General features: G+C 40.1%; 1 protein-coding gene across 4 annotated transcripts in view; it reads right to left on the bottom strand.

Annotated features, from left to right (window-relative positions):
- Positions 1–901: 901 nt before the first annotated feature.
- The window catches only part of nsmfb (NMDA receptor synaptonuclear signaling and neuronal migration factor b), a 60,588-nt gene continuing 38,375 nt past the window's right edge, over positions 902–23,114 (bottom strand). For all 4 annotated transcript variants that reach the window (XM_019365611.2, XM_019365610.2, XM_019365612.2 and 1 more), the window contains 5 exons: positions 22,871–22,941; positions 21,744–21,823; positions 20,070–20,172; positions 9,644–9,719; positions 902–4,488 (listed from right to left, as the gene is read on the bottom strand). In XM_019365611.2, coding sequence (XP_019221156.1) covers positions 4,391–4,488; positions 9,644–9,719; positions 20,070–20,172; positions 21,744–21,823; positions 22,871–22,941 — 428 coding nt within the window. In that variant the 3' untranslated portion in view covers positions 902–4,390. The remainder of the gene's footprint in view (positions 4,489–9,643; positions 9,720–20,069; positions 20,173–21,743; positions 21,824–22,870; positions 22,942–23,114) is intronic.

Raw genomic sequence — 23,114 nt, 5'->3', positions numbered from 1 at the left:
TTTTTCATATCATGATATGTTTTTTTCATTTCAGGCGATAACGATATATATCACGATATAAGCCAAATAACTATATTTGTAAGATTTAAATGTGCCGTTGCTCACAAGTAAAATGTGAAATAATCAGCAGCTTGTTTTGATTTAAATATTTATTTCCCATAATAAGTTCAACAGGGTAGATGTACTTAAGGAACATGAGACTTCAGTTTCAGATAAATAAAGGCAAATATTGCAAACTACACAAAAGGCAGCCGCTAAAGCGTTTAAGTTTCAAAATAGAACAAACAAAACAGACCACTAAATTGTCAATTCCACTTAGAAACAAAATATTAATTCTAAAAATAAATCTTAGGTCGTTTTACAGAAGAACAGACAAAATTGACTAACTTTTGTCAATATCAAATAAACTGAGAACTAAAAGGAAATTCTCAATCTCTCCTTGTTGTATAGCTTACCTTTTCAAACAGTTTTAACAGTTACTTTAGTCTGACAAAAGCCGAATGACGAATTAGCACTTTCAGTCAGAGATTGAGCATGCACCGCTTTATTGTATTTCCAGACTTGCTTTCGGCACAATTTACAGTGCGCGCTACTCTGTTTTTTGTCAGACTTGAAATAGCCGAAATACCTTCACACTACGGAACTTCTATGGCCCTTCTGTTCGACAAGCTCTCCGGCATTGGAACCATCATCTGTTTTTTCTTCGGTAACCTTCGCTCACGCTCTCGGTTGATTTTTCTCTAGTCGGCAAACTCATTTCCTTCATTACCCGGGCTGCACGGCTGCAAAAACAAATACACATGTGCGCCTTGGCGCTTGTGCTGTACGTAACAAGTCACGTGACGTGACTCTGCGGCTGTGATTGGTTCGGCTCTGCGCTACTTAATTTGGATTGGCTGTTCTTTTTTTTTTTTAAGAGGACAAGAGAGATGAGGTCTATCGCAATAGTTTAATTTTTCTATCGAGAAAAAGTTATTTCGCAATACATATCGTTATCGTTTTATCGCCCAGCTCTACCTGAACCTAATAGACTCACTCACATGGAAAGTATAATGAAGTCCTTACACATAATCCATCAACACCAAACAAAAAAAGAAAACACAAACTAACTGACATGAAGTGAAAATGTACAATATTTTCTACTGAGCACAAGATTTATGAAAATTAAAAAAGTAGCAGTAGAGAAAATATCATTAAATATTCCCTAACAAATAAATCCCTGTTTCTCTCTCCATTTGAGGTAATTCAAAGACCCAGATGCCATGTGAGACAGTATGCTGCATGACTTAACGGTGCAAACCAGGAGCAGCCATGGAACTAGCAAGGTCTTCATTTTTCCTTTGATTACACCAAATTATCACACAGCTTGTGACAGAGATCGGGTGATACATGCTTTGTGGAATAAAAGAGTATGTAGCAGCATTGTATCCCTGCCTGTTTAAGTACAGTGTGTCTCAATTCAAATACTTTTTCATTTAGTGCTTTATGTACACTTTATGTATGTAAATGGATTTACCACGTAGGCTTGTTTCAAATCAAAGCTGACCAGTTATGCACTCACCATTAATGGCATTTGCAATATGCAAAACAATTTAACAAAGCTAGTTTCAGTGCCTGAAGAAAAAAAATCTACCCTTAAAAAAAATAAATAAAAAAATTCTGTTATGGAAGGACTACCAGTTAGCTATCAGTCTGTCTGCTAGCTAACAGTGACCCTTGAGTTGAGAAATGTTCCACATTTCTAGGTACTCAAGCAGCACTTTGTGGAGCAGAACTTGATATTGTGAACACAATGTCGAACTCAAATTAATGAGTGTAAATATAGAAGTATGTGATTTGAGACAGCAATCACAGCAAATGTCATGGTAACAGGTATATGTGGAAGAAGACTGCATTCAGTCAAACATGTCAGAGACCTTATCTCAGCAGCTTATATAATACCACTGATAATTATGACCCACTATTCTAAATTTGAGATTTCAGTCCCATGAACACAAAAACTCTCGCAATAACAGATAAATAGGAGGGGCAAATTTTAAGCTGTTTGGTAGTTAAATGTAGTAAATAAAATAGATTTCAGAGGGCTTTTGTAATTTTGTACCTATCAAGACTGCTTCATGAAAACTAATTCCAGGTCAGCTGACATGGATGGCCCAAGAAGCTGCAACAAAGCTTGGAATTTGTGGAAAAATAAGCAGTGAACTATGTTTACAGTGCAGACAGGACACAGTATAAGACACTAGTAAACATATCATGAACAACACACCTTGTGTTACTTTAAAAATATCACGACTCATCCCAAATCCAAACACTAAATTTCATTCTGCGAGCAAACTGCACCGAAGAAACAAGAAACAAAGCGCTTTTTCTCAGCTTGTGCTGAGTGCTTAGGTCTGAGGGTGCAGCAGGGAGGAAAAAGTGATTATATAACAGAGGACATGACCACGTCAGCACAAGCTTGAGATGAAACAATGTAAATATCACTCATCCTGTCCATTTTTACTCATATTCAATACTCATATTCAGTACCAGTACATGTATTTCTAAACAGCACAGTCCCCCAAAACTTTAATTATTATTTAAGTAAGTGTGCAATGATCAGCTATATGGCATTATTGTATTTGTGGATCTACACAACACTAAGCCCCTGGGTGGAGCTAAATATTCCTAAAGATGATGTCATTCAGCTTGTATGACACATTTTTTGAAAGAAAGAAAAGAAAAAAAGTACCATACAACTTTGTGTCACACAAAGTTTAAGTTCAGTAATTCAGACATTTGTCATTCCAGGAGGAACTACAGAAAAAAAAGCAGTCATGTTGCATTGTGGGAAATGTAGGCTCTTGTGAATGGAACAATCAGTAGAATGAAGATGAAGCTATCTCAGCCTCTGCTGCTTCAGCTTGAACCATTTGACAGTCGGACTTAAACGCCCCAACTGTAGGGCAGCAAAACACAAAATCAAACCAGTGCATCTTTAAAATCTTGCTACAGCAAAACATTTTACAGTAGACTGTAATGCTAGAAATAAGCATGGAAAAGACAGCGTTTGGGACACATTGTTGCTGTTATATGATTAAGATTAAGAGTATATTGAGATGGAAACAACAAGCTGGTGGTGAGGGGAAACAAAAATAAGTCAAAGGATAGCATCGCCTCTACCACTCCACTGGATGTCCAAGCTAAACAAAGAATGAAAGTTCTCCAAAAATGTAAAAAACTGTTGGAATGAACTAAATATGCACTATATAACTTAGACTCACTGTAAAGAGTCTGATGTCAGCCTCCAACTGAAAACTCTTTAAAGGCTAGCTATGCAAGAAGGGTTTGAATGCACATGTGCAATACAAACACTGCAAAAGGATTTGAGCCCACGAACCAATAGCTCAAGAAAAATCAGCTAGCAGTGGCTCAGTGGGCTAAAACATAATGCTGTAATGTTATGAAAAACATGCATGGATGCATCTGTCTGTTTGGCTACAGCTGACTCAAAAGGCGAGATGAAAATGGAGAAAAGCTCCGCTCATCCCTGATGTTCCACTGAAGATGACTCTGTGTGGAGTATGAAGGCCTTTGATTCTGATCTACAGTATGTTGTACAGGTGAGTACAATTCTTAGTAGAAAACAAAAGAATTTGACCTGAGTTATTACAACAGTCTGTAAGAAATACTATTACATTTATATGAAGGTTTAAAAAAAGACTGCAGTAAATAGACAACTCTAATTCTTAATAAGACTAATCACATGTCTAGATTATCACATGACAGCATGGAGAGAGATGCTGAAAATGTATTTTCTAATGCTCTAGCAAGCACTTGTTTATTTACATATAAGCTCTAATTCCTTTGTAAATAAATTGTAAATCCATCCTTATAAGCCTCCTAACAAGAGCAGATAGGTTGGCTAAAGGCGGGGCAAGAAAAAAACATCCTCAAATCTCAGACAGAGGGAGATCTTTCTGTTCTCTACTGTCACTCTTGTATCTAATAGCCTCTCTGTACTCAGAAATCTAAGTGTAGTTGGCGTTTCTGACACATTTAGGCTAGGATGATGAGTCACTTGCTTCTCCAACTCACTCTTGTCCCCCTTCTTTCTCTTTTCTAGGGTTAGGCAGAGGCAGAAAGTGAAAATAGGTGCAGGAGAAAAAGCACACCGCCGGCTGAATCTACAGGGCCACACCCTGTCGCTTCAGAAGGGCTTAAAAAAAACACCCAACTGCTGCTGCCTCCACTGCTGCTCCAGCTTCCAGCTGCGCACACAGAGCCGGTCTAGGAACCTCTCCGGAGAGGAGAGGAGCCCCTCCACTTTAACCAAATGCCTTGACACCGTACAAAGGTAGGCTCAGACTCGCAATAACTGGCCGACAAGCCAACAGAACACTGGGTGGTGTCACAAGAGGTCGTCGTAGTCCAGTAGCTTGGAGTGCTGGCGGCTTTTCCACAGGCGAAACAAGCGGAAGTCAAAATACATCTCGATCATCTCTTTGCCTGCAGCCAGAGGAAAACAAAAAGAAGCCTTGGTTAGAAACACATGCACTCACACACACACTATACTGGCAAAATCACCTGAACTCATCCAACATCACCCCAACAGTTCAGGCATGTTACATCATCCTTTGCCTGCTACATTATTTGTTACTCTGGGGACCACATAAGTGTTTTTGTGCACACTGCAGGTCATTCACCTCAAATAATGAGCACATCACAAAGAGTGCATTTGTGTTCAGGTGTTTCAGTTTATCTGCCTGACCTGTGCAGCTGTTGGCATCCATCCAAAGAGAGATTAAACACGCTTAGAAAATGGAGAGTGTGTAAACAGCAAATTACTCTTAACTCTTAAAAATGTTTTGGAGGCATCATTTGCTGTGTGGTTTTACCTGACTCACATTTACCTTGGCCATACTGGCCTGAATATAAGACAATGTTTAGGCTTGTGTGACAGTAATTCCACACCGTATAACTGAGGATGAGTTACATTGTGTTTGTATCTTTAGAAAATATATGGGTTGTGTGCTTTCAGCTTTCAATATTTGGCTCAGTCTCATCTTTATTGGTGTGATTGAAGCTATGTTTCTTTGAAGCATACCATCCACCTAAACACTACTGCAGACTGAGTCACCACCCCCACCCTCCACATTTTGAATGCCAACAAAGGCTTGAGGGACAGCGCACAATCTAATGTCCCCGTCATCATAATAATTTTGGTCCAGGATCAACAATGCAACTGACCAATGGCGTGGCCTGAACATTTAGTTAGCATTAGGAATGAAATTAGCTAATCCTATTACAGTTTTTCTCAGTTGCTTTGGTGCATTTCTCACAACAGAATTAAACTTTGCACAATAGTTAGTTCAACCTCCACAACATATAGTCGTTTTGGCACAACCTTGTGGCAGTTTCATGTTCATTTCGTCCAAAGGCAAATGCCTTTGGACATGAAGCAGTTGAGTAAGTACAAATATCTAAAGAATGGTCACTTTTGACTTGCTATTCATCACTATCTCCTTGCTTCTATCATGAATGTCACAATTATTTATACTTGTACCGGCTGAATAGTCATTGTCCATACAACTAATAGTCTTCATGTCATTGCTTGTGTCAGTGCACTCAAAATTGTTGAACATCTTGTCAAACAATTTGTACATCCATTTTGAAAACCCTATTTTTAAGGAGTTTCCATGAAAATCTCCATAAATTACTTTTCTCAGGTGAACTTTATCTCACACTAATGAAAATTGGTGTGTGTTACTCTTACTTGCAACCAATGAAAAGCCTCTTCTACCCAGTCATAGGTGAATCGCGTTACAGTATCCCCTACTCTACAAGTATATATATAATGTAAACCAACAGACAGGATTGGCATGAGGTGCATACTGAATCTACAAAAGCTTGTGATGACATCACAGCAGAGTCCTGCAGAGGGTGGATTCGCCACTCCAGGAGATACTTTCCTCGCTGCATTGCGAGGGATAACATCTGTTGTGATGTAGATGAAAATATGTGGCCAGACAGACAGGAACGTCTGGATGTGCCAGAATGATTTACTGTACTGTTACATGTGCTGTTTATTGTTCACATTAGTGCACAGCTCTACCAAATGGGTGATTTTATGTTTACATGTATTCTACAGTGAACAAGTGACTGTAGCATATTTTTCTTTTGCACAATTCTGTAGGATTACAAACACTTCTACACAGTGGAAATGTGAAACGTACGTATTCAGTGTCTCAGTTACTCCCAAGACTCCCATAACATCTACAGTGACTTCACTGCACATTTCAGATGGCTGTACAGGTAGGCCATAGTGCTGTCGTCAGCATTTTCAGGTGTCACCAATTGTTTTTGCAATGGGAAACACTGAAATTATAAACTGTCATAGTGGAAACATGACAATGCCATTTGACTATCTTGTTCATACAGATGGTGTCAAGACTTTTCATTTTGATGGCACTGGCAGTTTCATTGACATGGATACTTGCTTTTGCGGTATGGATAATCAATTCTGTGCATGTGACGTGCTTTTGCAGGCTATCCACTAGGTTTTGCAGTTTGCACTAATTGTTTTGGGAAATGCACTAACTGCTGTGCAAATGTTGATGGTGTTCTGAGAAACGCACCAAAGCGACTGAGAAAAACTGTAAAAACTGTCACTAGCAAACATCATGAGCAATCTAAATTTGGCTAACAGTGAACCTAACTTGATAACATATTTACTATACTGTATAAATGAATGAAGAAACACCTGAAATGTGTTCCAGAAGAGAGTTTCACATAAACAAGGCATGCGTTGTTTTTCCCCATATTGCAAACAACATGACTGATCAATTGCAATGTTGATCCTGGACCAACATTATTATGATGATGCAGAAACAACACCAATGGGCATATCAGATACACCCTAGCAGTAGCTAACTTCCCCTCTTCACCCAGAGAGTTGATGAAAAACTATTTAGACATTTTCAAAGGTTTAGAAGGTCCAAGGAGCATGGCAAACTCCCCACATCCCAAACCAATCAGGCATCTATAGAATGTGCCAGAACAAGCCTCAACATGCAACCCCCAGGATGCAGAGCATCTGCTACCAAAGTTCCAGTGCCAGATACCACAGAACCCCTACAGAAGTCCTGTATCCATGCCTTGACAGGCCAGAGAAAGACCTACATGAAATTAGTGAAATTTATGATGACTGAAATTGGATGTTAGTATTTGTAGGTCTAGATATTTAGCAGCAATCCAGGCAACTCTCAACATAAGCACACATCAGCTGATGGCTCATCCAGTCAGAATCTAATCCCAGTCTAAATTTCTTGGTGAGATTTAACCTGCACATGACTGCATTGCATCTGCAACTCACTTTGCAACGGAGTGCCACCGCCAGTTTAACATAAATTTTCATAATAGGATGAATGTTTTTTTTCATAAATTTGTTCAAAAAGGTGATTCATCTTAGGCTCAGATTATCCACACAGTGTTGTGCACATAAAGGTAGATGAAAACATGCCTAATGAATGTGAACGTATGAACAACGGACACGCCTTGTAATTAGCTGACAACACTGTGATTATGGAAGAAGCAAAATATGGGTCAGAGTTGGGGCCATCGGCTGTGTGTGGTGGTATAATCTGCCACTGTTCCAACCAAATGGAGTTGAAAGACTATTTTAATGCTCACGATAACATTGGTTTCAAGTCTATTTAGAAAAAATATAAATTATTATTTAGAAAATGTAAAAAAAAAAATCAGACCAGAGGGGAAATGAAAAGGTACGAGACACGTTACTGTCATTTCACTGGTACTGTAGTGTTAGATGTTGGAACAGATATGTTGTGCTGCCACTTTTAGTTCAAACTGAGGTTTAACAACTTTCCACAGGATAAGTTTGTGTTTGATGTCAGACTTTGTAAAACCGAAGAGTTTCCACATCACTGAAGAAACATTTTTGGTCCTGTTTCGTGGTTCTCAGCAGCTGTTGGGAGTGTGTATGTGTGTTTGACTGGCAAAGCTAACAACAGCAGCTCAGGCTGATGTCGTGACTCTCACTGCTGTTGCTGCTGTTATTGTTAGAGAGATGAAGCGCTGATGAGGAGGAGGCATTTTTTACATGGTGCAAAATCAAAAATTTAAATGAGCCTTTGATATGTCACGCAGCCCTAGTGCACTCAGCATGTTGAATTCACTTATCTGCACTTGGAGGTAAGTCACAGAACTGGATTGGCTGCTTGCAGGTCTGACTATGTGGTTGAATACTTTGATTTTTCTTTCAGTTGAACAGTGCTTTGAAGTTAAAGAGAATGCATTCATATTTAACATCCACCAGGTCACTAGCAAACAGTTTAAGGTTAGGAGTAGCTTTAGGGTTGGGTTTTGATTTAATCACATGCTAAAAAGCAGTTTTTCAGAAACTAGATGTTACCTTTCATTGAAAGATCGATACATTGCCTTTACATTACAGTCTTTTTGTTATAAGCCTTATTATTTGTGTAATCCAAATTATAGGTGAAAATTATATATAAAAGGGTTGGACATGAACCCAAACTCTACCCCCAACACTAGATGGCTCATAGAAAGTGAAAGCTGCTTCATTGAGGGCAATGAGGTCCTTTTTTATGAGAAACAGAGGGAGATCAATATATTACATAAAACAACTGGTTGCAATAAACAAACAAATGGCATAACAAGGACCAAAGCTAACTATAGACTGTCTACTAGTCACAAAAAGTGGAGCTTAATAGGCAGCTATTGTAAAGAACATGATGCCGCAGGTTGGTTTTCTTCTTCTCTTCCTTTTTTTGAGTCGTCAGTTGCCTCTAGTTGCTGTTGACCTCTTGAAGGTAAAACGGATAAGATGTTCTTTTCTCAGAGGATAAAATTGCTCCCCTCATATACACGGATTTTATGTTCATGTTTTGATTTTATGGAATTCATATTTTTTCATCAATGACCTAGAAAACATGAGTGCTTCACTGTGCTCAAAGCAATATATGTGCACTTAGCCAACTATTCAATATGCAGAATGCAATCTACACTGCATACGTTGACCTTAAAATGTGTATAATAAACTCCAACGTGGAGGCCAAGTTTCATTTTCTGACTGTCATCAGGTTCATGAGATGATCTCTGGCTTACTGGATTATCTCGTCATTTTTTTTTCTTTTGACACAAAGTGCTTCATGCTTTATCACACTGCTGCATTTTCTATGTATGTGGAGAAAAAGAGACAAACGTGGTGATGGAGCAGAGTGTGGTGGGTCAGCGGAGGATGGGAAAAAACACAGCTAGGATAATTATGTTTTAATAGGAAAATAATTAGCGTGGCATCAATAGATGTCAGGGAAATGATTGATGAGGTATCTGTTAAAAGCTCAGAAGAGTTCACAAGTCTGTGTTTGCTCATATTCCCTAACGAGCTTTCTGTATAGCTAAGCAGCTTCCTGGCATTGATTAATACCCACTATTAACATTCAGAAAGAGTACCACTGAGGATGGTAGCATTAAATCAATACAAGCACTGTACATGTGTTTTTTAGTATGTGTGCACGTTATGGTTCTGCATCATAGGTCGAATCGGTGCATTATCTGCAGCAAAAAGTTATTACCAGAGCTTAAATGAAACCGTTTACAGATGAGCGTGTTTTACTCTCACCCTGTGCCGACAGCTCTAGTGGAGACTTAAATTCAACGGAGGTGGGTCTCATCAACCTCTTCAGAGTCTGAATAAGCTGCAGGAAAGAAAGGAGAAAGAGTTAGAGACAGAGAGAACGCTCTGTTCCAAATGCCACCAGCACTGTGAGATGAAAACAAACAAAGCAGTGGTAATGCGGTAGATAGCACTGTGTGCAGAGAGCTGGAGCAGGCCCTGCAGCACTTCTGTTCAGCCGGGTGTATGCGAAAAAGGTCAATGTGCCACTTGCAGCACAATAGCTATAGTGAAAGACAAACCCACCTAAACTCACTGTAGCTGCTTTTGAATGCTGAGCCAGACCTTGTGGTTCTAAATAATCATTTACTGAACAGATGTGAAGGTGATGTCATTTAACGTATTTACATATAGTGAACCTCACATATAGAAACCAAACAGCCACTTGATAAATGCGTGACACAACATAGAAGAGCCACCTCGACAGGACAAAACTCAGCTGTACACCTGCATCTAAAAGGACAAAGGTCAGTCTTCCCAGGATGCCAATGTCACATTTTGGACAGTGAAGACAGATGGTTTGAAAGAGGAGTGAAAGAAGCCATCTATGTCCACTGTGAATGACCATGTTTGAACAGAGGGGGTGTCTGCCAGCTAGAATCCAGTTATGAGATCCATTCCCATGGGCCCACACCTTAGCGCCCACTCACATCCTGCGTCTGTTGATCTCAGTTAAATCACATGATACTGTAGGGTGGGGCAAGGTCTCACAATGGTTTCACCCCAAACCTCTGCTGATAGTGACCCACACCCTTTTTCATACCTTGGCTCATGTGATGAGGTAAATGATCAATAGTGGGTCAACAACCCTGATAGGGGAAAACTCCCAGTAGGACTTAAATACCTGGGACTCGCCATCAATTGGTTTTAAAACTATAGAAGCTTCTTGGATGAGAGGGGAAACGTCCAGATGATTTTTCTTTCCAGGCTCCTAAGATTACTATGACCTGAATGACCGAGAACCTACATAGACAGTTATCAAATTAATTTGTTTATATATTTTTAAAAAAATTATGTATTTTGAATTTTTTTATTAGTTACCATTTTCTTCCTTTTGAGTCAATTAACTGAAGTACTGTGCAGCTTAAATAAGCACTACTCAAGTATAATGTGCTTGTTTTCAATTTTTAATGCATCACCATGATGTGTGTGATAAAACAAAGCTCATGTGTAAGGTTATAGGAAAGATCTGTAATCACTAATTCTGCCATTCTGTTCTTCACAACACTTCTGCTCTCCCACGCTGTCAAACTCAATACAGTCATCATCACTCAGTCCCAGTCATTTTCTCGAGTTGGTCTCTGCTCGCTTTACATCTCAGTGCTTGTGTCATTTTACCTTCTAGACTCTCATTTATGTGACCCACCTCGTGTCAATTTCAACCTCAGCCTAGCCAGACAGAGATTCTTATCCAAGTCAACATCAGTGGGTCATGCCCTACTTCTTACTATTGTTGGACTCAGCTCTGCTGTGTAGTTTCATTGGAGTCTGATGAGCAGATAGATTATTAATGATCTCTCCTTACTAAAATGGCAATAACCTGTGCCTACTATGAATACAATCAAAGATGCAGCTAAGTACTAACAAAAAAGACAAAAAGAATCTAAAGACCAAGCAAGTATGTTTAGGACAAAGCCACAAGGAACACAGTGGGCACCTCTGGAAAGTCGTTGATTTTCAGTATGAAAGCTTCTAGATGCTCTAAAATATTGTGCATGTTGTCATATTGGTCGGCAGTTGGTCGTCCATCTGACCACTACCAACACACTTTTGCACCGGAGGTTTTCGTAAAGCTCTTATTTTGGTATTTCCGTTGATCCGTACAATTAACATTTAACATTTAGATTTAAATATAATATTTAGATTTAACATTTAACATTTAGATTTAAATATGAAAAGTTACAAATATTTTACTAAATGTTGTAAAAAATGACTTGACTGTTTCACTTATATATCTATCTACCTATATATATATATATATACAAACTATTCTACCACCGTATCTCCCACAGGATCTATACCCAGCTATGTCCTGTTTCAGTTGTGACAGTCTTCAGAGGCTGTGGCCTACAAAGGTGTCGCTGGCAAACCCTGTGCTACCAACCTAAATAAGACTTGTCCAGAGTGAATTCACCACAGGATTTTCACTACCTCCCCCAACCCTCAAAGACATTTGCTGTTTGAGTTTATTTTGGAGAATGAAGCAGCTTCTGCTGGCAGTAACTGAGAAGCCCCTGAAAAACTTTCATAGTGGGATTTGATAGATGACAGGCCCTGAAATGGGGCAGCATATGTTTACTCTCAAGTCGAGTAGTGTGCACAAAGATTTCTGTTGGATGAAAGACAGACACATCTGCTGTATCATATCTGTAGATGTGGCTTTGTGCATCTTGATTCTGGCACCGCTTGATACTTCAATATTACAATTTTGTTTGTTTAGTTTTGTTTCTTTAGACCAGCAAAAAGAAAATACATTGAAAAAATTCTCGAGACACTGTTTTGGTATGGTGAAGCAGTGTCTTACAACAAGAAGTTTACTGGTTCAAATCCTGTGGTTGGCTGGGATGTTTCTCTGTGAAGTGTCTTTGGTTTTAATCCAAGTACTCTTGCTTCTTTCCACAGTCCAGAGACATGCATGTTTGGTAAACAGGAAATGCTAAACAGCCCATGACTAAATAATTTGCTTGTACGACATTGTTAAATCTTGCTTATAGTCTTAATTACTATAAGATAAATAAGTCCATAAAATAGTTCTGTCTGGTAGTAATGTATACTGATTAGAGAGCAATGATGATGCTGTAGCTGTACAGAAATTCTGAAAGTCTGAGAGTCAAGAGTGTGGAGTACTAATGCAAACAAATAAAGGAGTGAAACCCAGAGCAGAGCAGCCAAATTAGGTGAGCTTCAGGCCAAAGGAGCAGATCTGAGAAATGGTGCAGACTGAAATGTAATTTATGGTTCAGCAAATGTGTCTCTCTGCATACACATTAGCAGTAGAGGACCTATGTGTCTGTCGAATTGGGAAGGAAGGTATCCCACTCCTGGTGAACAGCAGAGTTCACAGAGAACTTCAAAAACAAAGCATGAAACACAGTGCCAGAGGTTGCAGTGAACACTTTTCATTGTTTTTTACCACTTGGTTTCACTTCACCTCTTTGTATGTTATAACTTTGCTCTTCTCCCCAGCAAGGCTGAAGGACCAACAACAGCACAAGCACAAGTAGCTCACATACTGGTTGAATCACATACTTTGTGCAAGTAGAAAGAATAGAATAGAAAATATAATAGAAATATCCCTTATTGTCCCTCATTTTGGGAAATTCAAATGTTGCAGCAGCAAAGTGACAGATTCATACAAAAGAAATAAGAGACTGTACAGTACGTAAGGGCACTGTTCACTGGTGTTGGTGTGGTGGGTCTGCACCTGCGCAAATCCATTGCCAGCTCCTTGGTTTTCCCTGTATTGATCAGGAAATGGTTCCGCTGGCACCAGTCCACAAAGTCCTTAATCCACTGTCTGCACTCTGGGTCGTTCTCACCTGTAATGAGGCCAACTATGGCAGAATCATCAGAGGATTTTGTAGTGTAGATGGCAGCCTGGATAGTTAAAGGAGAAGTCTGCAGTGTAGAAGGTGAACAGTAACGATGCCAGCACAGTTCCCTGCAGGACCCCCATACTGCAGACCAGCCTTGTGACCTCACATAGTGTGGGCGGCCAGTGAGGTAGTCCAGTATCTACTGTGACAGATGGAGGTCCACTCCTGACAGCTCTAGCTTGTCCCTCAGAAGTCCAGGCTGGATGATGTTAAAAGCACTGGAGAAATTAAAGAACATTATCTTCACAGTGCTTCCAGGCATCTCCAGGTGGGTCAGAGCTTCATGCAGGCGGTAGATGATATAGCATCATCCACTCCAGACTCAACAAAGACCTCACCAGGGGACCAAGATGTTTGAGGACCAGCCCCTTGAGGGTCTTCATCAGATGCGAGGTGAGTGCTACTGGCCTATAGCTGCTGAGGTCCTTTGGCTGTGTGGTCTTCAGCACTGGTACTACACAGGAGGTCATCCACAGCTGTGGTACTTTCCCCAAATTCAGGCTCATGTTGAACATGTGAACATGTACCATACAGTTGGTCTGCACAGCACCTTGATATTTTTCTGCTCGTTCCCCACCTGTGTTGAAAGGGACAGGATGGTGGTGGGGGAGGTGGGCTATGTGATGGAGTATTCTAAAGCAGAGGAGCTGGGTGATGGCTGAGAGGTGTATAGTCATGGGAAGAAAAGCAGGCACTCGTTGAAGATGGGAGGTTTGCAGCAGAAATGATTAGGCCGGAGGGGTAAGTGTCTGTGGGTGGGTGAATTATCTGAACCAGTTCTTCAGATCATTCACCCACCCTAAATCTCCTAGAGCCTGGGAGTTTGGTTTGTGACTTGAAATTATTTTCAGCGTCTTCCAAACCACATTGATGTTGCTCTACTGCAGTTGGTCGTCCATCTTCTCAGCTCCTTCAGTACAGGTCCCAGCTCCTCTTTATTTCCTAATCTAAAGTCTCTCTTCTTCTAGTTGAGGGGAGCATTGATTTCAGGGTTAATTCAGGGCTTATTATTGGAGAAACACCGTAACTTCAAGAGGGGCACAGTGTGATTTAGTCTGTTATGCTGTCAATATCCTCCCTGATGTGAGCACAGAGCTCTTCCCACGCAGTGGAACTGAAGCAGTACCTCAGAGCTTCAGTCTCCTCAGACTCTTCGCTGTGTGTAACACAGCTGATTCTCTGTGTACAAAAGGGTTTATACACAGGGTGGAGATGAACCAGGTTGTGATTGCCCCAGAGGAGGGAGAGGTGATGAGCTGATGTTGGCATACAATAAGTCTAGTGTTTTATTGTCTCTGGTTTGGCAGGTAACATATTGGGTAAAGGTGGGCAGAGTGGAGGACAGGGAGAGATGATTAAAATCCCCAGAGATCAGAAAAAGGGCCTGAGGATACTGTGTTTGAAATCTGCTGGTAACAGTTTGGATAACTGAAGAGGACATACACTATTACAGTAACATGTGTAAACTCCCACGGTAGATAATATGGCCTCATGCTAACAACTAGCAGCTAAATGTCCTTACTTCAGAGCGTCCCTTTTACAGTTAAGCGCTTAGAATTACACCATCGATCAATCAAAACACAGCCAGACCCCCTCCTCTCTTCTACACCTTACTCCATGCGTAAGGAGTGGATAACCAAATTAAAATACAGGTGTAGCTGAAAGATTGTCCATATTAAGTCATGTCAGGATTATTGTTCCATTTGCTACAAAAGACAGTGACACAAGATATGTGTTAATGAACATAATGAAAATTAGATACTGATCACGCAAAACAAAAACTGTATGAATAAAATGTTTAAATTAGTTGACATGAGGGGAAATCAAAATTATAGAATATATATAGATGTGATCTTAGTGAGCCCATGAGTTATATGGAGCACATCAGCTCGAGTGCTACATTTTAAATTTAGGAACACCATATGGTTTCAGAACATCCGATGGTGATAAAAACAAAACCAAGATATGACTTAACAGTAAATTATATCTTAATATGTCAACCTAGCATGCTGCTACAAAAGAAGCATAGATCACGATTAAGAGCACGTGATCTACCAATGGGAAGGTTGGTGGGTCGAGCCCTGGCTATTTCAGTCTGTATGTTGAAGTGCGTTTGAGTGCTCCAGTAGAAACTTGTTATGTAAGAACCACTCCACCACTTGTAAATATGTTTTTTTTGTTTGTTTAACATAGTTGGGCTAATTTAAAGTTTTAAAAATATAAGGTTTGTGACAAAACAGCTGTTACGTAGTATTGGTGGTCCTAAAAATCCCGTTTTTATTGAGATTGATTAACCCTAACTGGAACCCTATTTTGGAAAACAGGTAAAACAGGCCATGCCATGGTCCTCAGCCGGGAACGGATGAAGTGCCCACTCCGGGTCAGGGACAAGTTCTTGCCCCAAGTTGAGGAGTTTAAGTATCTTGGGGTCTTCTTCACGAGTGACAGAAGGGAGCGGGAGATCGACAGATCTGGCTGCAGTGATGCGGATGTAGTGTAAAGCGAATTTACCGGTCGATCTATGTCCCTGCCCTCACCTATGGTCATGAGCTGTGGGTAGTGACCGAAAGAATGAGATCGCAGACACAAGTGGTGGAAATTTCCTCCGAAGGGTGGCTGGCCTCTCCCTTAGAGATAGAGTGAGAAGTTCAGTCATCTGAGAGGGGCTCAGAGTAGAGCTGCTGGTCCTCCACATCAAAAGGAGTCTGTTGAGGTGGTTCAGGCATCTGACAAGGATCCCTCCTGGGCACCTCCTGAGTGAGGTGTTCCGGGCATGTCCCACCAGGAGGAGGCCCCGGGGCAGACCCAGGACACGCTAGAGAGATTATATCTCTCGGCTGGCCTGGGAACGCCTTGATGTTCCCTCGGACAAGCTGGAGGAGGTGGCCAGGGAGAGGAAGGTCTGGGCTTCTCTGCTTGGGCTGCTGCACCGGCGACCTGGCCCCGAATAAGCGTAAGACGCTTATGGGTGGACGGATGGATGGAGGTAAAACAGGTTTTTTTTTGGAAATGTAGCAAATTTTTGTTGTGTTTCAGTTGAGTCTATACCTCACTGGGTTAGGCCTGTTTTGGCAACCTGTCATCACTATAAACTCGTTTCATATTAATGCTTGGCGAGGTCAGATCAGTATCAGTTGAACTGATAAGCCAAAATAAAAAAAAAATATGAATACTATGTGGGTCAGGCTTATGTTGCCAAAAAAAGAAAAAAAAAGAAAAAGCGATTTCATGTACTATTGCTCATGCAGTGGCATCCTGGTTTAGTGGTTAACTCATTTGCTTTACACATGAAGGATCCCCAAATTGAGACTGGGAGGAGACACAAACCTATCCTAGTATATTTGATAGGCTTGTAGCTTGAACCTATTCACCGGAACGTTGAAGACAATGTAATTAGACAGCAAGCAAGACACGAAGTAGGCAAAGTTCTTCATGTTTCTCGTGCACGGGAGAGAACCGGACAAACGCCATTCCTTCGCTTGACCCCAGTTGCTCTCGTCCGCTCCCCCGTAACACTGCTCTTTTATTGTGGTTACATGAATATGCATAGGTTCATTAACATATGACGTATACATACACACAAAGAGTACCTTGCCTGTGCGTTGTGTAAGTATGTGTGTGTGTGTGTGTGTGTGAACCTGTGAAGACTCCCCAAAGCTGGTGCCAGGAGTCTAACGGTCCATCTAAACAAAAGGCTCTTATACTTAACCAGATATACGTGTGTTTGCTATACCATATATCAGCAAGGGAAGATACGACCTCTCCTAGGAGGTGTGTGATCTATGCCAGAACACTCTGAAGAGGAGTGAACGCACTCCCCTCTTCATACTACACAGAGTTGTTACAGACCTCCTAGGATGAGACATTCTTTTCAATCTACAAATGATTATATACTTCTAAGCATATATGAGTAAATATTTCTAAGCATAAATGACAATAAACAATACAAATCTAACAATATTCTTAGTACTACACCCAGTCCTGGATTAATGGGATGATTGTGTCATGAAGGCCAAACTCTGTCATGCAGATCGATCCACTGTGGTCACCCATTAGTAAAAATAATGTCTTCTTTGGCACACTATTGTTTGCTGTCCTATCACTTACCAGGTATGTACTCGCCATAACTGATGGGCTTTCTTTCTATAATTCTAAGTTAAAGTATGCTGTCGTAAAGTGATGACATAATTTGTCTGACATTGTGTCTGGTTTGTAAACTGTTAAGTAACATGAAAACAGAAATTCAAGTAAAATCTAACTCTTTAAAATCTTCCTGAAGAAGGAGAATTAATATGATCTCTACGGATTGGCTTTGGAAACCCTTAAATAAGATGGCTGATAACAGAATAGTAGAGCTATAAGGACTGATGAGTGGGGTGGAGCATCTTCTCAGCTCAGCTCCGTCAGTCAGTCTATTAATAGTGGCTCTCCAGCTGAGCCTGTAGGAGCACACACAGGCAGCAGCAGGGGGAAAATTGTTAAATGCAGCGAATAAGCCCTTCCTTGCCACCGCACGCCAAGCCCACCCTCTTTGTCTTTGAACTGAATCACCGTGAACGAGAAGCCAAATGTCAGAGGGAGTATTATAGTACGCTGCTGGGTGTTCTAGAAGGTACAGATCCAACACACAATTAAACAATGATTCCAATAAATATGCTACAAGCTGCATTTTGAAGCATTATGCATTACTTTCCAATTAGCGCTAACATGTTGTTGTGATTTCCCTAAAATAAATCAAGAGCGGGATAGAGATTAATGGCCGCAGGCTCACAGAACTCCACTCACGATGGATTCACTTTATGATTCAGAACTATTAGGCTCAAAATGTTGACACTGTTGATACTTAGAAAACACATCAAATCTCAAAGGGGAAAACATCATGCTGGATTGCTACACCGATATGGACTGGGAAATGTGTTAGGGTTGAAAGGATGCCACATCGCTCGATAGAAAATAAAATGATCAACCTACAGAGTGCTGAACTCAAAGACGCCCCAAAATTCAAAGTGAAAAATCGCTTGCATTTCATTGCAGCAACTCAAAATGGTAGTTTGTAGGGCCCCCATTTTGTGTCCTGGGGGATCTCCATCCAGATGTGGAGCATCACTGAGCTCGTGAACAGTCTAAAGTGCAACCTGACAGCATTGGATGGACAGAAACAAAAGCATGGGAGTCAGTCAGTGGAATTAATTCCTTCATCCTCCAGGAATTGCTTGCATACTATTGCCACATGAGGCCGGGCAGTCATGTACCAGGAGGAACCCAGGACCCACTGTACTACAGCAGGGTCTGACAATGAGTCCTGCCTGCCATTAGGTGTGATCTGATACCTAATGGCAGCTGGCGCTGTTGCCTGCAGAGATCTGTGCATCCCTCTGTGGATATGCCTCTACAGGCCGTCACTGACCCACTACCAAATCGGTCATGCTGAATGATGTCATTAGCAGCATAACATTCTCCCGGCTCCTCCTCACTTTCACATGTGCTCAGGGTGAACCTGCCTTATTGTGAGAAGAACAGGGTGCTAGTGGTGGACCATTCTGGTATTCTATGACAATCTGGCTCCATGGTGCCAAGCAGTGAGAACAGGACTCACTAAAGGATGTTGGATCCTCAGACCACCCTCATAAAGTCTGTTTCTGACTGTTTGGTCAGAGGCCTTCACACCAGTAGCATGCTGGAGGTCACTTTGTAGCTCATCATTATCCTCCTTGCACAAAGGAGTAGATACTTCTCAGTGTTTTTTCTCGTTGTTAGAGAATAATACAAGTGTGACATTAAATTAAAAAAGCTGTATGGGTTTCAACCTCTTGGCTGTGTGACACAGTGAAATGGAAACAGATTTACAAAAGAAATGTTGAAGTACCATAATCAAGTGGCTCATTTGTCACTCATGATTTTACTGAAGAGTCAAAAAATAGCTGCATGCTATACAAAATATCTCAGGGGAGAGATAGAGAAGCTGTAACCTCCCTCAAATGTCATATGCAATAACATCAGTGTCACAGAGTCATTGTTATAAAGCTGTCATTTAGTTTTTAATTAAGTTATGATAAAGCTGAAGTAAAAAGGTCCATTCTGTTGAACTTTTTTTTTGCATAATGTACAAAATATCATCATGCATCATCTGTCAATATGTGTATTGTCTTAATGCACTTGATATTTCTAACATTATAAATATGCCACCATAATAAGGTTTATCATTTCTGCAGTTACTTGGTTCCACTCCCTTCACAGTTTCACATTTATGCTGTGTAGTAGCATGAGATCTGGATCAGCGAGCTGGGGGGTGATGGTAAAGTCGAAATTTATCCCTTTGCATCTAAAATTCCTATTTTCTTGTTCATTATTTTGCCGTGCATGTGCAAAAGCTTTCCTGCAGTGACCTCATTAGACATTGTGAGAAGCTGTGATATCAAGAAGCAAAAAAACAAAAAAATAATTTCTCTGCATGTGCCTATAGACAGTATCTGGCTGGGAGTGCGTGTGCGTGCATATCTGTGATATCAACTAAGCATGCTGCAAATGCATGCAGACAGTTTTTGTCCACTTTTGCACTGAGTCGGTGGACTATGGGATTCTTACTTGTTCTCAAGGATACATTATACATTATATATATATTATATATATATAATGTCCTTCCTCTACCTCCCCCCATTTTTGCACAAGTCGAGGAGCGTGTCAGGTTACATTTCACTGTATGTTATACTTGTATAACTATGCATGTGACAAATAAAGAACCTTGAACCTTGAACCTTGAAAGCAAAGACAGCTACCTTTTCTCCATTAGCACTTCCCAGCACATAGCAGCCCATAATGTGGATGAGGTTGGGCTCTGGGTTCAGCTTGCTCATCAGCCTGCTGAGCCGCCGCCAGAACCTGGTCACACAGGAGAGGTGAGAGGTGACGACAATCAGCATAGGTGAAGGTTAAGGTTACAATAAAATACTATTTATTGCCAGTGTTTAAACAGATTAGCTTGCTGATTAAGAAGTGAATCTTTTTTGCTTTCAATAGCCTATAGAGTGATTTTTTTCTATTATAATGCAGATGCGATACTTATGGTCTGTCAACAGTGAGCAACACTGACCAGGCCTATGTTAGAAACCTGTAATCAGTAAGCTGATCAGCTCTCAGCATAACACAGGCTCAAACAAGACTTCCCTTATAAAGACCAAATATTATGGTGCTTTAGGTACCGTATTTTGGTAGTACAATGTTAATGACAATGTCACCAAATTGGGATTCCACCCACTTGGGTGGTTTTAAGGTTAAGTTAAAAGCTTAAGAACTACGAGTGCACTCAAGAATGCATGTATTACACCCTATCACACCCCATACCTTTAAAGACAGTGACCTCCACAGTAGTCAACTGTGGTGATGCACATTAAGACTACTCAAAATTTCTTTTGCATAATACTATCTAAAACAGATTACTGCAAAGCTGAAGGACCCTGCTAAAACGAAGAAGCAAGAAGTTGAGGTGCCTGCCTAAGGTTAAGGTTTTCAAAGTGGGTTTACATGAAAAACAGTCATCATATATTTAAATAACAGTCTTATATATTTAAAAGTTAGATAACAGATAGCTAAAATACTCAATCTTAGGACAAAGTGTTTGTTCCTGTTTCAGTTGTATTTGCCTGCCTTGTTATCTTGTAACTGCAACAAAGCAAAACAAAAACCAAAAAACCTTCAAAGCCTAATAGGGATCAGGACTACATGCAGAATCTCAGCTCACACATGAAAACATACTGGTGTGTTTGTGGGCAAATTAAAAAGAAATGTGAGAATGAAAAGTTAATTTGATTCATTAAACCACTATTAATGCAAAATGCATGTGGCCTGGAATAACTCTAATCCACTTTATATATTTTATTTTTATTGATGTCTGTTCCAATATTTTCTGGTCCCAGGCCTCTTGATGGTTCGATATTCCAACTAATGATTAAGTTTGTAGCAGCAGATGCAAATCAGATTATTTTCTTTCAAGTTCAAATTTCAAATGCCATTTGAAATGAATATTTTCAGACCACCGTAAGGACTGCAGTCTTGACTATGAGCATCCCTCTAAGCGAATCAGCCTGTACTGAACTAAGCTGACACAGACATTTCCACAGCTGTATTAACTATATTCACGACGAGAGGAGCAGAACCCATTTACATTAAATCATGTAAAAAATGTAAAAAAATACTTTATGTTATGTTATGTGTAAGACGAACAATAAACACGTGACTTATGACCTATGTCATAAGTTATAACCTACAACTTTACTCTTTTGCTACGAATGGAAAATTAATATTAATGCACTGGAGTGAATTCTGTCTCTTTTTTTTCCATTTGTTCTTTTTTTTTTAACAGTTATGTCACAATTCTTTTCATAAACTAAAGTTTGTTGCTTCACCCGTACTTTACAAAAGAACCATAAATCCTTCCCTCAGGCGATACTTACTGGATCATATCTTCTTCTTTCTCCACCTTTGCAAAGGTTGCCACTTTATTCTTCAGCAGGTATAAATGTCCTGGACCTCCCTGAAGAAAGGTGTCTGTGTTATGATAGACAACTTCGTACCGTACGCTGTAGACTTGGAAACTGATGGGGTTATTCCATCGCATACACAAAACTGTGAAAATGTCTTGAACAGCCCCTCACGCCTTCATATTTAGCTTCAAAGCAAACTGGCTTTTTAAATTGTTCTAGAGGAAAGGCTCTCCAGGTTTTCTGAAGATTATTCAAAGTTAGCAGCCTTTTTGCAAAAACACATTTGTTTCTTTAGATAATTCTATGAAAAATGTCAAAGATACCACAGATCGGACTGACATAAAATAGTACTGTTTCAACAACAATACAAAGACATAAAAACATTGAATATCTCACTATAGCGTTCAATGTCCTTAAAAAACAAGCAAAAAAATAAAATAAAAAATGGACAAGTGGGGGACAAAAGAACAAGTGGCAGACTGTGGTGCTATCCCTCAGCTTCCTAGTATTACCTGCGTCTGAAAATCTTCTTGGAATTCTGATACCAAAAAATATCTTAAAAGGCTTAATTATGTGCAGTAAAAACACGTCTGGACAGAAAAACACAAAGTAGAACACAATCAGCTATGGATTCCAGACATCCAGATTTGAATGTCTGAGTATTCTTTGAAGGTCCTTTAAGAGACCTGGAAAATAATAATGAAAACTGCTGTTAAAAATGACAAGAAAACTTGTCTAAGAGAATTCAGGCTGCGTTGAAGAATAAAGGCACTCATACATAATATTGACTTTCATTAGAATTGTATAAACTGTTTTTTGCGCGTTTTTCCATATATGTTTGTACATGTTTCAATAAATCACTTCACCTATTTCTCATGCTTCATGCAAAATATATAGACATAAGGGATGGCTCAAGACTTTGGCACAGTACTATATAGCCACCAATTATTGATGTGATGAAAAGAATACAGACACTTATAATCTCATTCAGTGACATCATGTATCATAATAGAATGCTTAATAGAATGCTATTTTAAAGGGACATGTGACACAATGATGTCAAAATATTTTCAAACTCTGTCTTCGTTTTCACTCACCTGGCAGAAAATGAGCATGTTCCAGATTTTACAGCCTTTTCTGTAGGCAGTCAGCTTCTTCTCGATCTCCTCTGGGTGAGAGAGAAAGAGAGGTGTCACTTTTCTCACTCAGCCATAATGGTGACACACACAAATTGGCTGTCCCTTGAGACACACACACACACACACACACACACACACACACATAGAGGAGTGGAAAAACAATGAGTCATCTGTGCACTCCAGCAAGATGAAACTTATTCCA

This window comes from Oreochromis niloticus, linkage group LG12 (genome assembly GCF_001858045.2).
Source record: "Oreochromis niloticus isolate F11D_XX linkage group LG12, O_niloticus_UMD_NMBU, whole genome shotgun sequence".
In the NCBI taxonomy this organism is placed as follows: domain Eukaryota; kingdom Metazoa; phylum Chordata; class Actinopteri; order Cichliformes; family Cichlidae; genus Oreochromis; species Oreochromis niloticus.
This window is presented reverse-complemented; position numbering and strand designations above follow the sequence as displayed.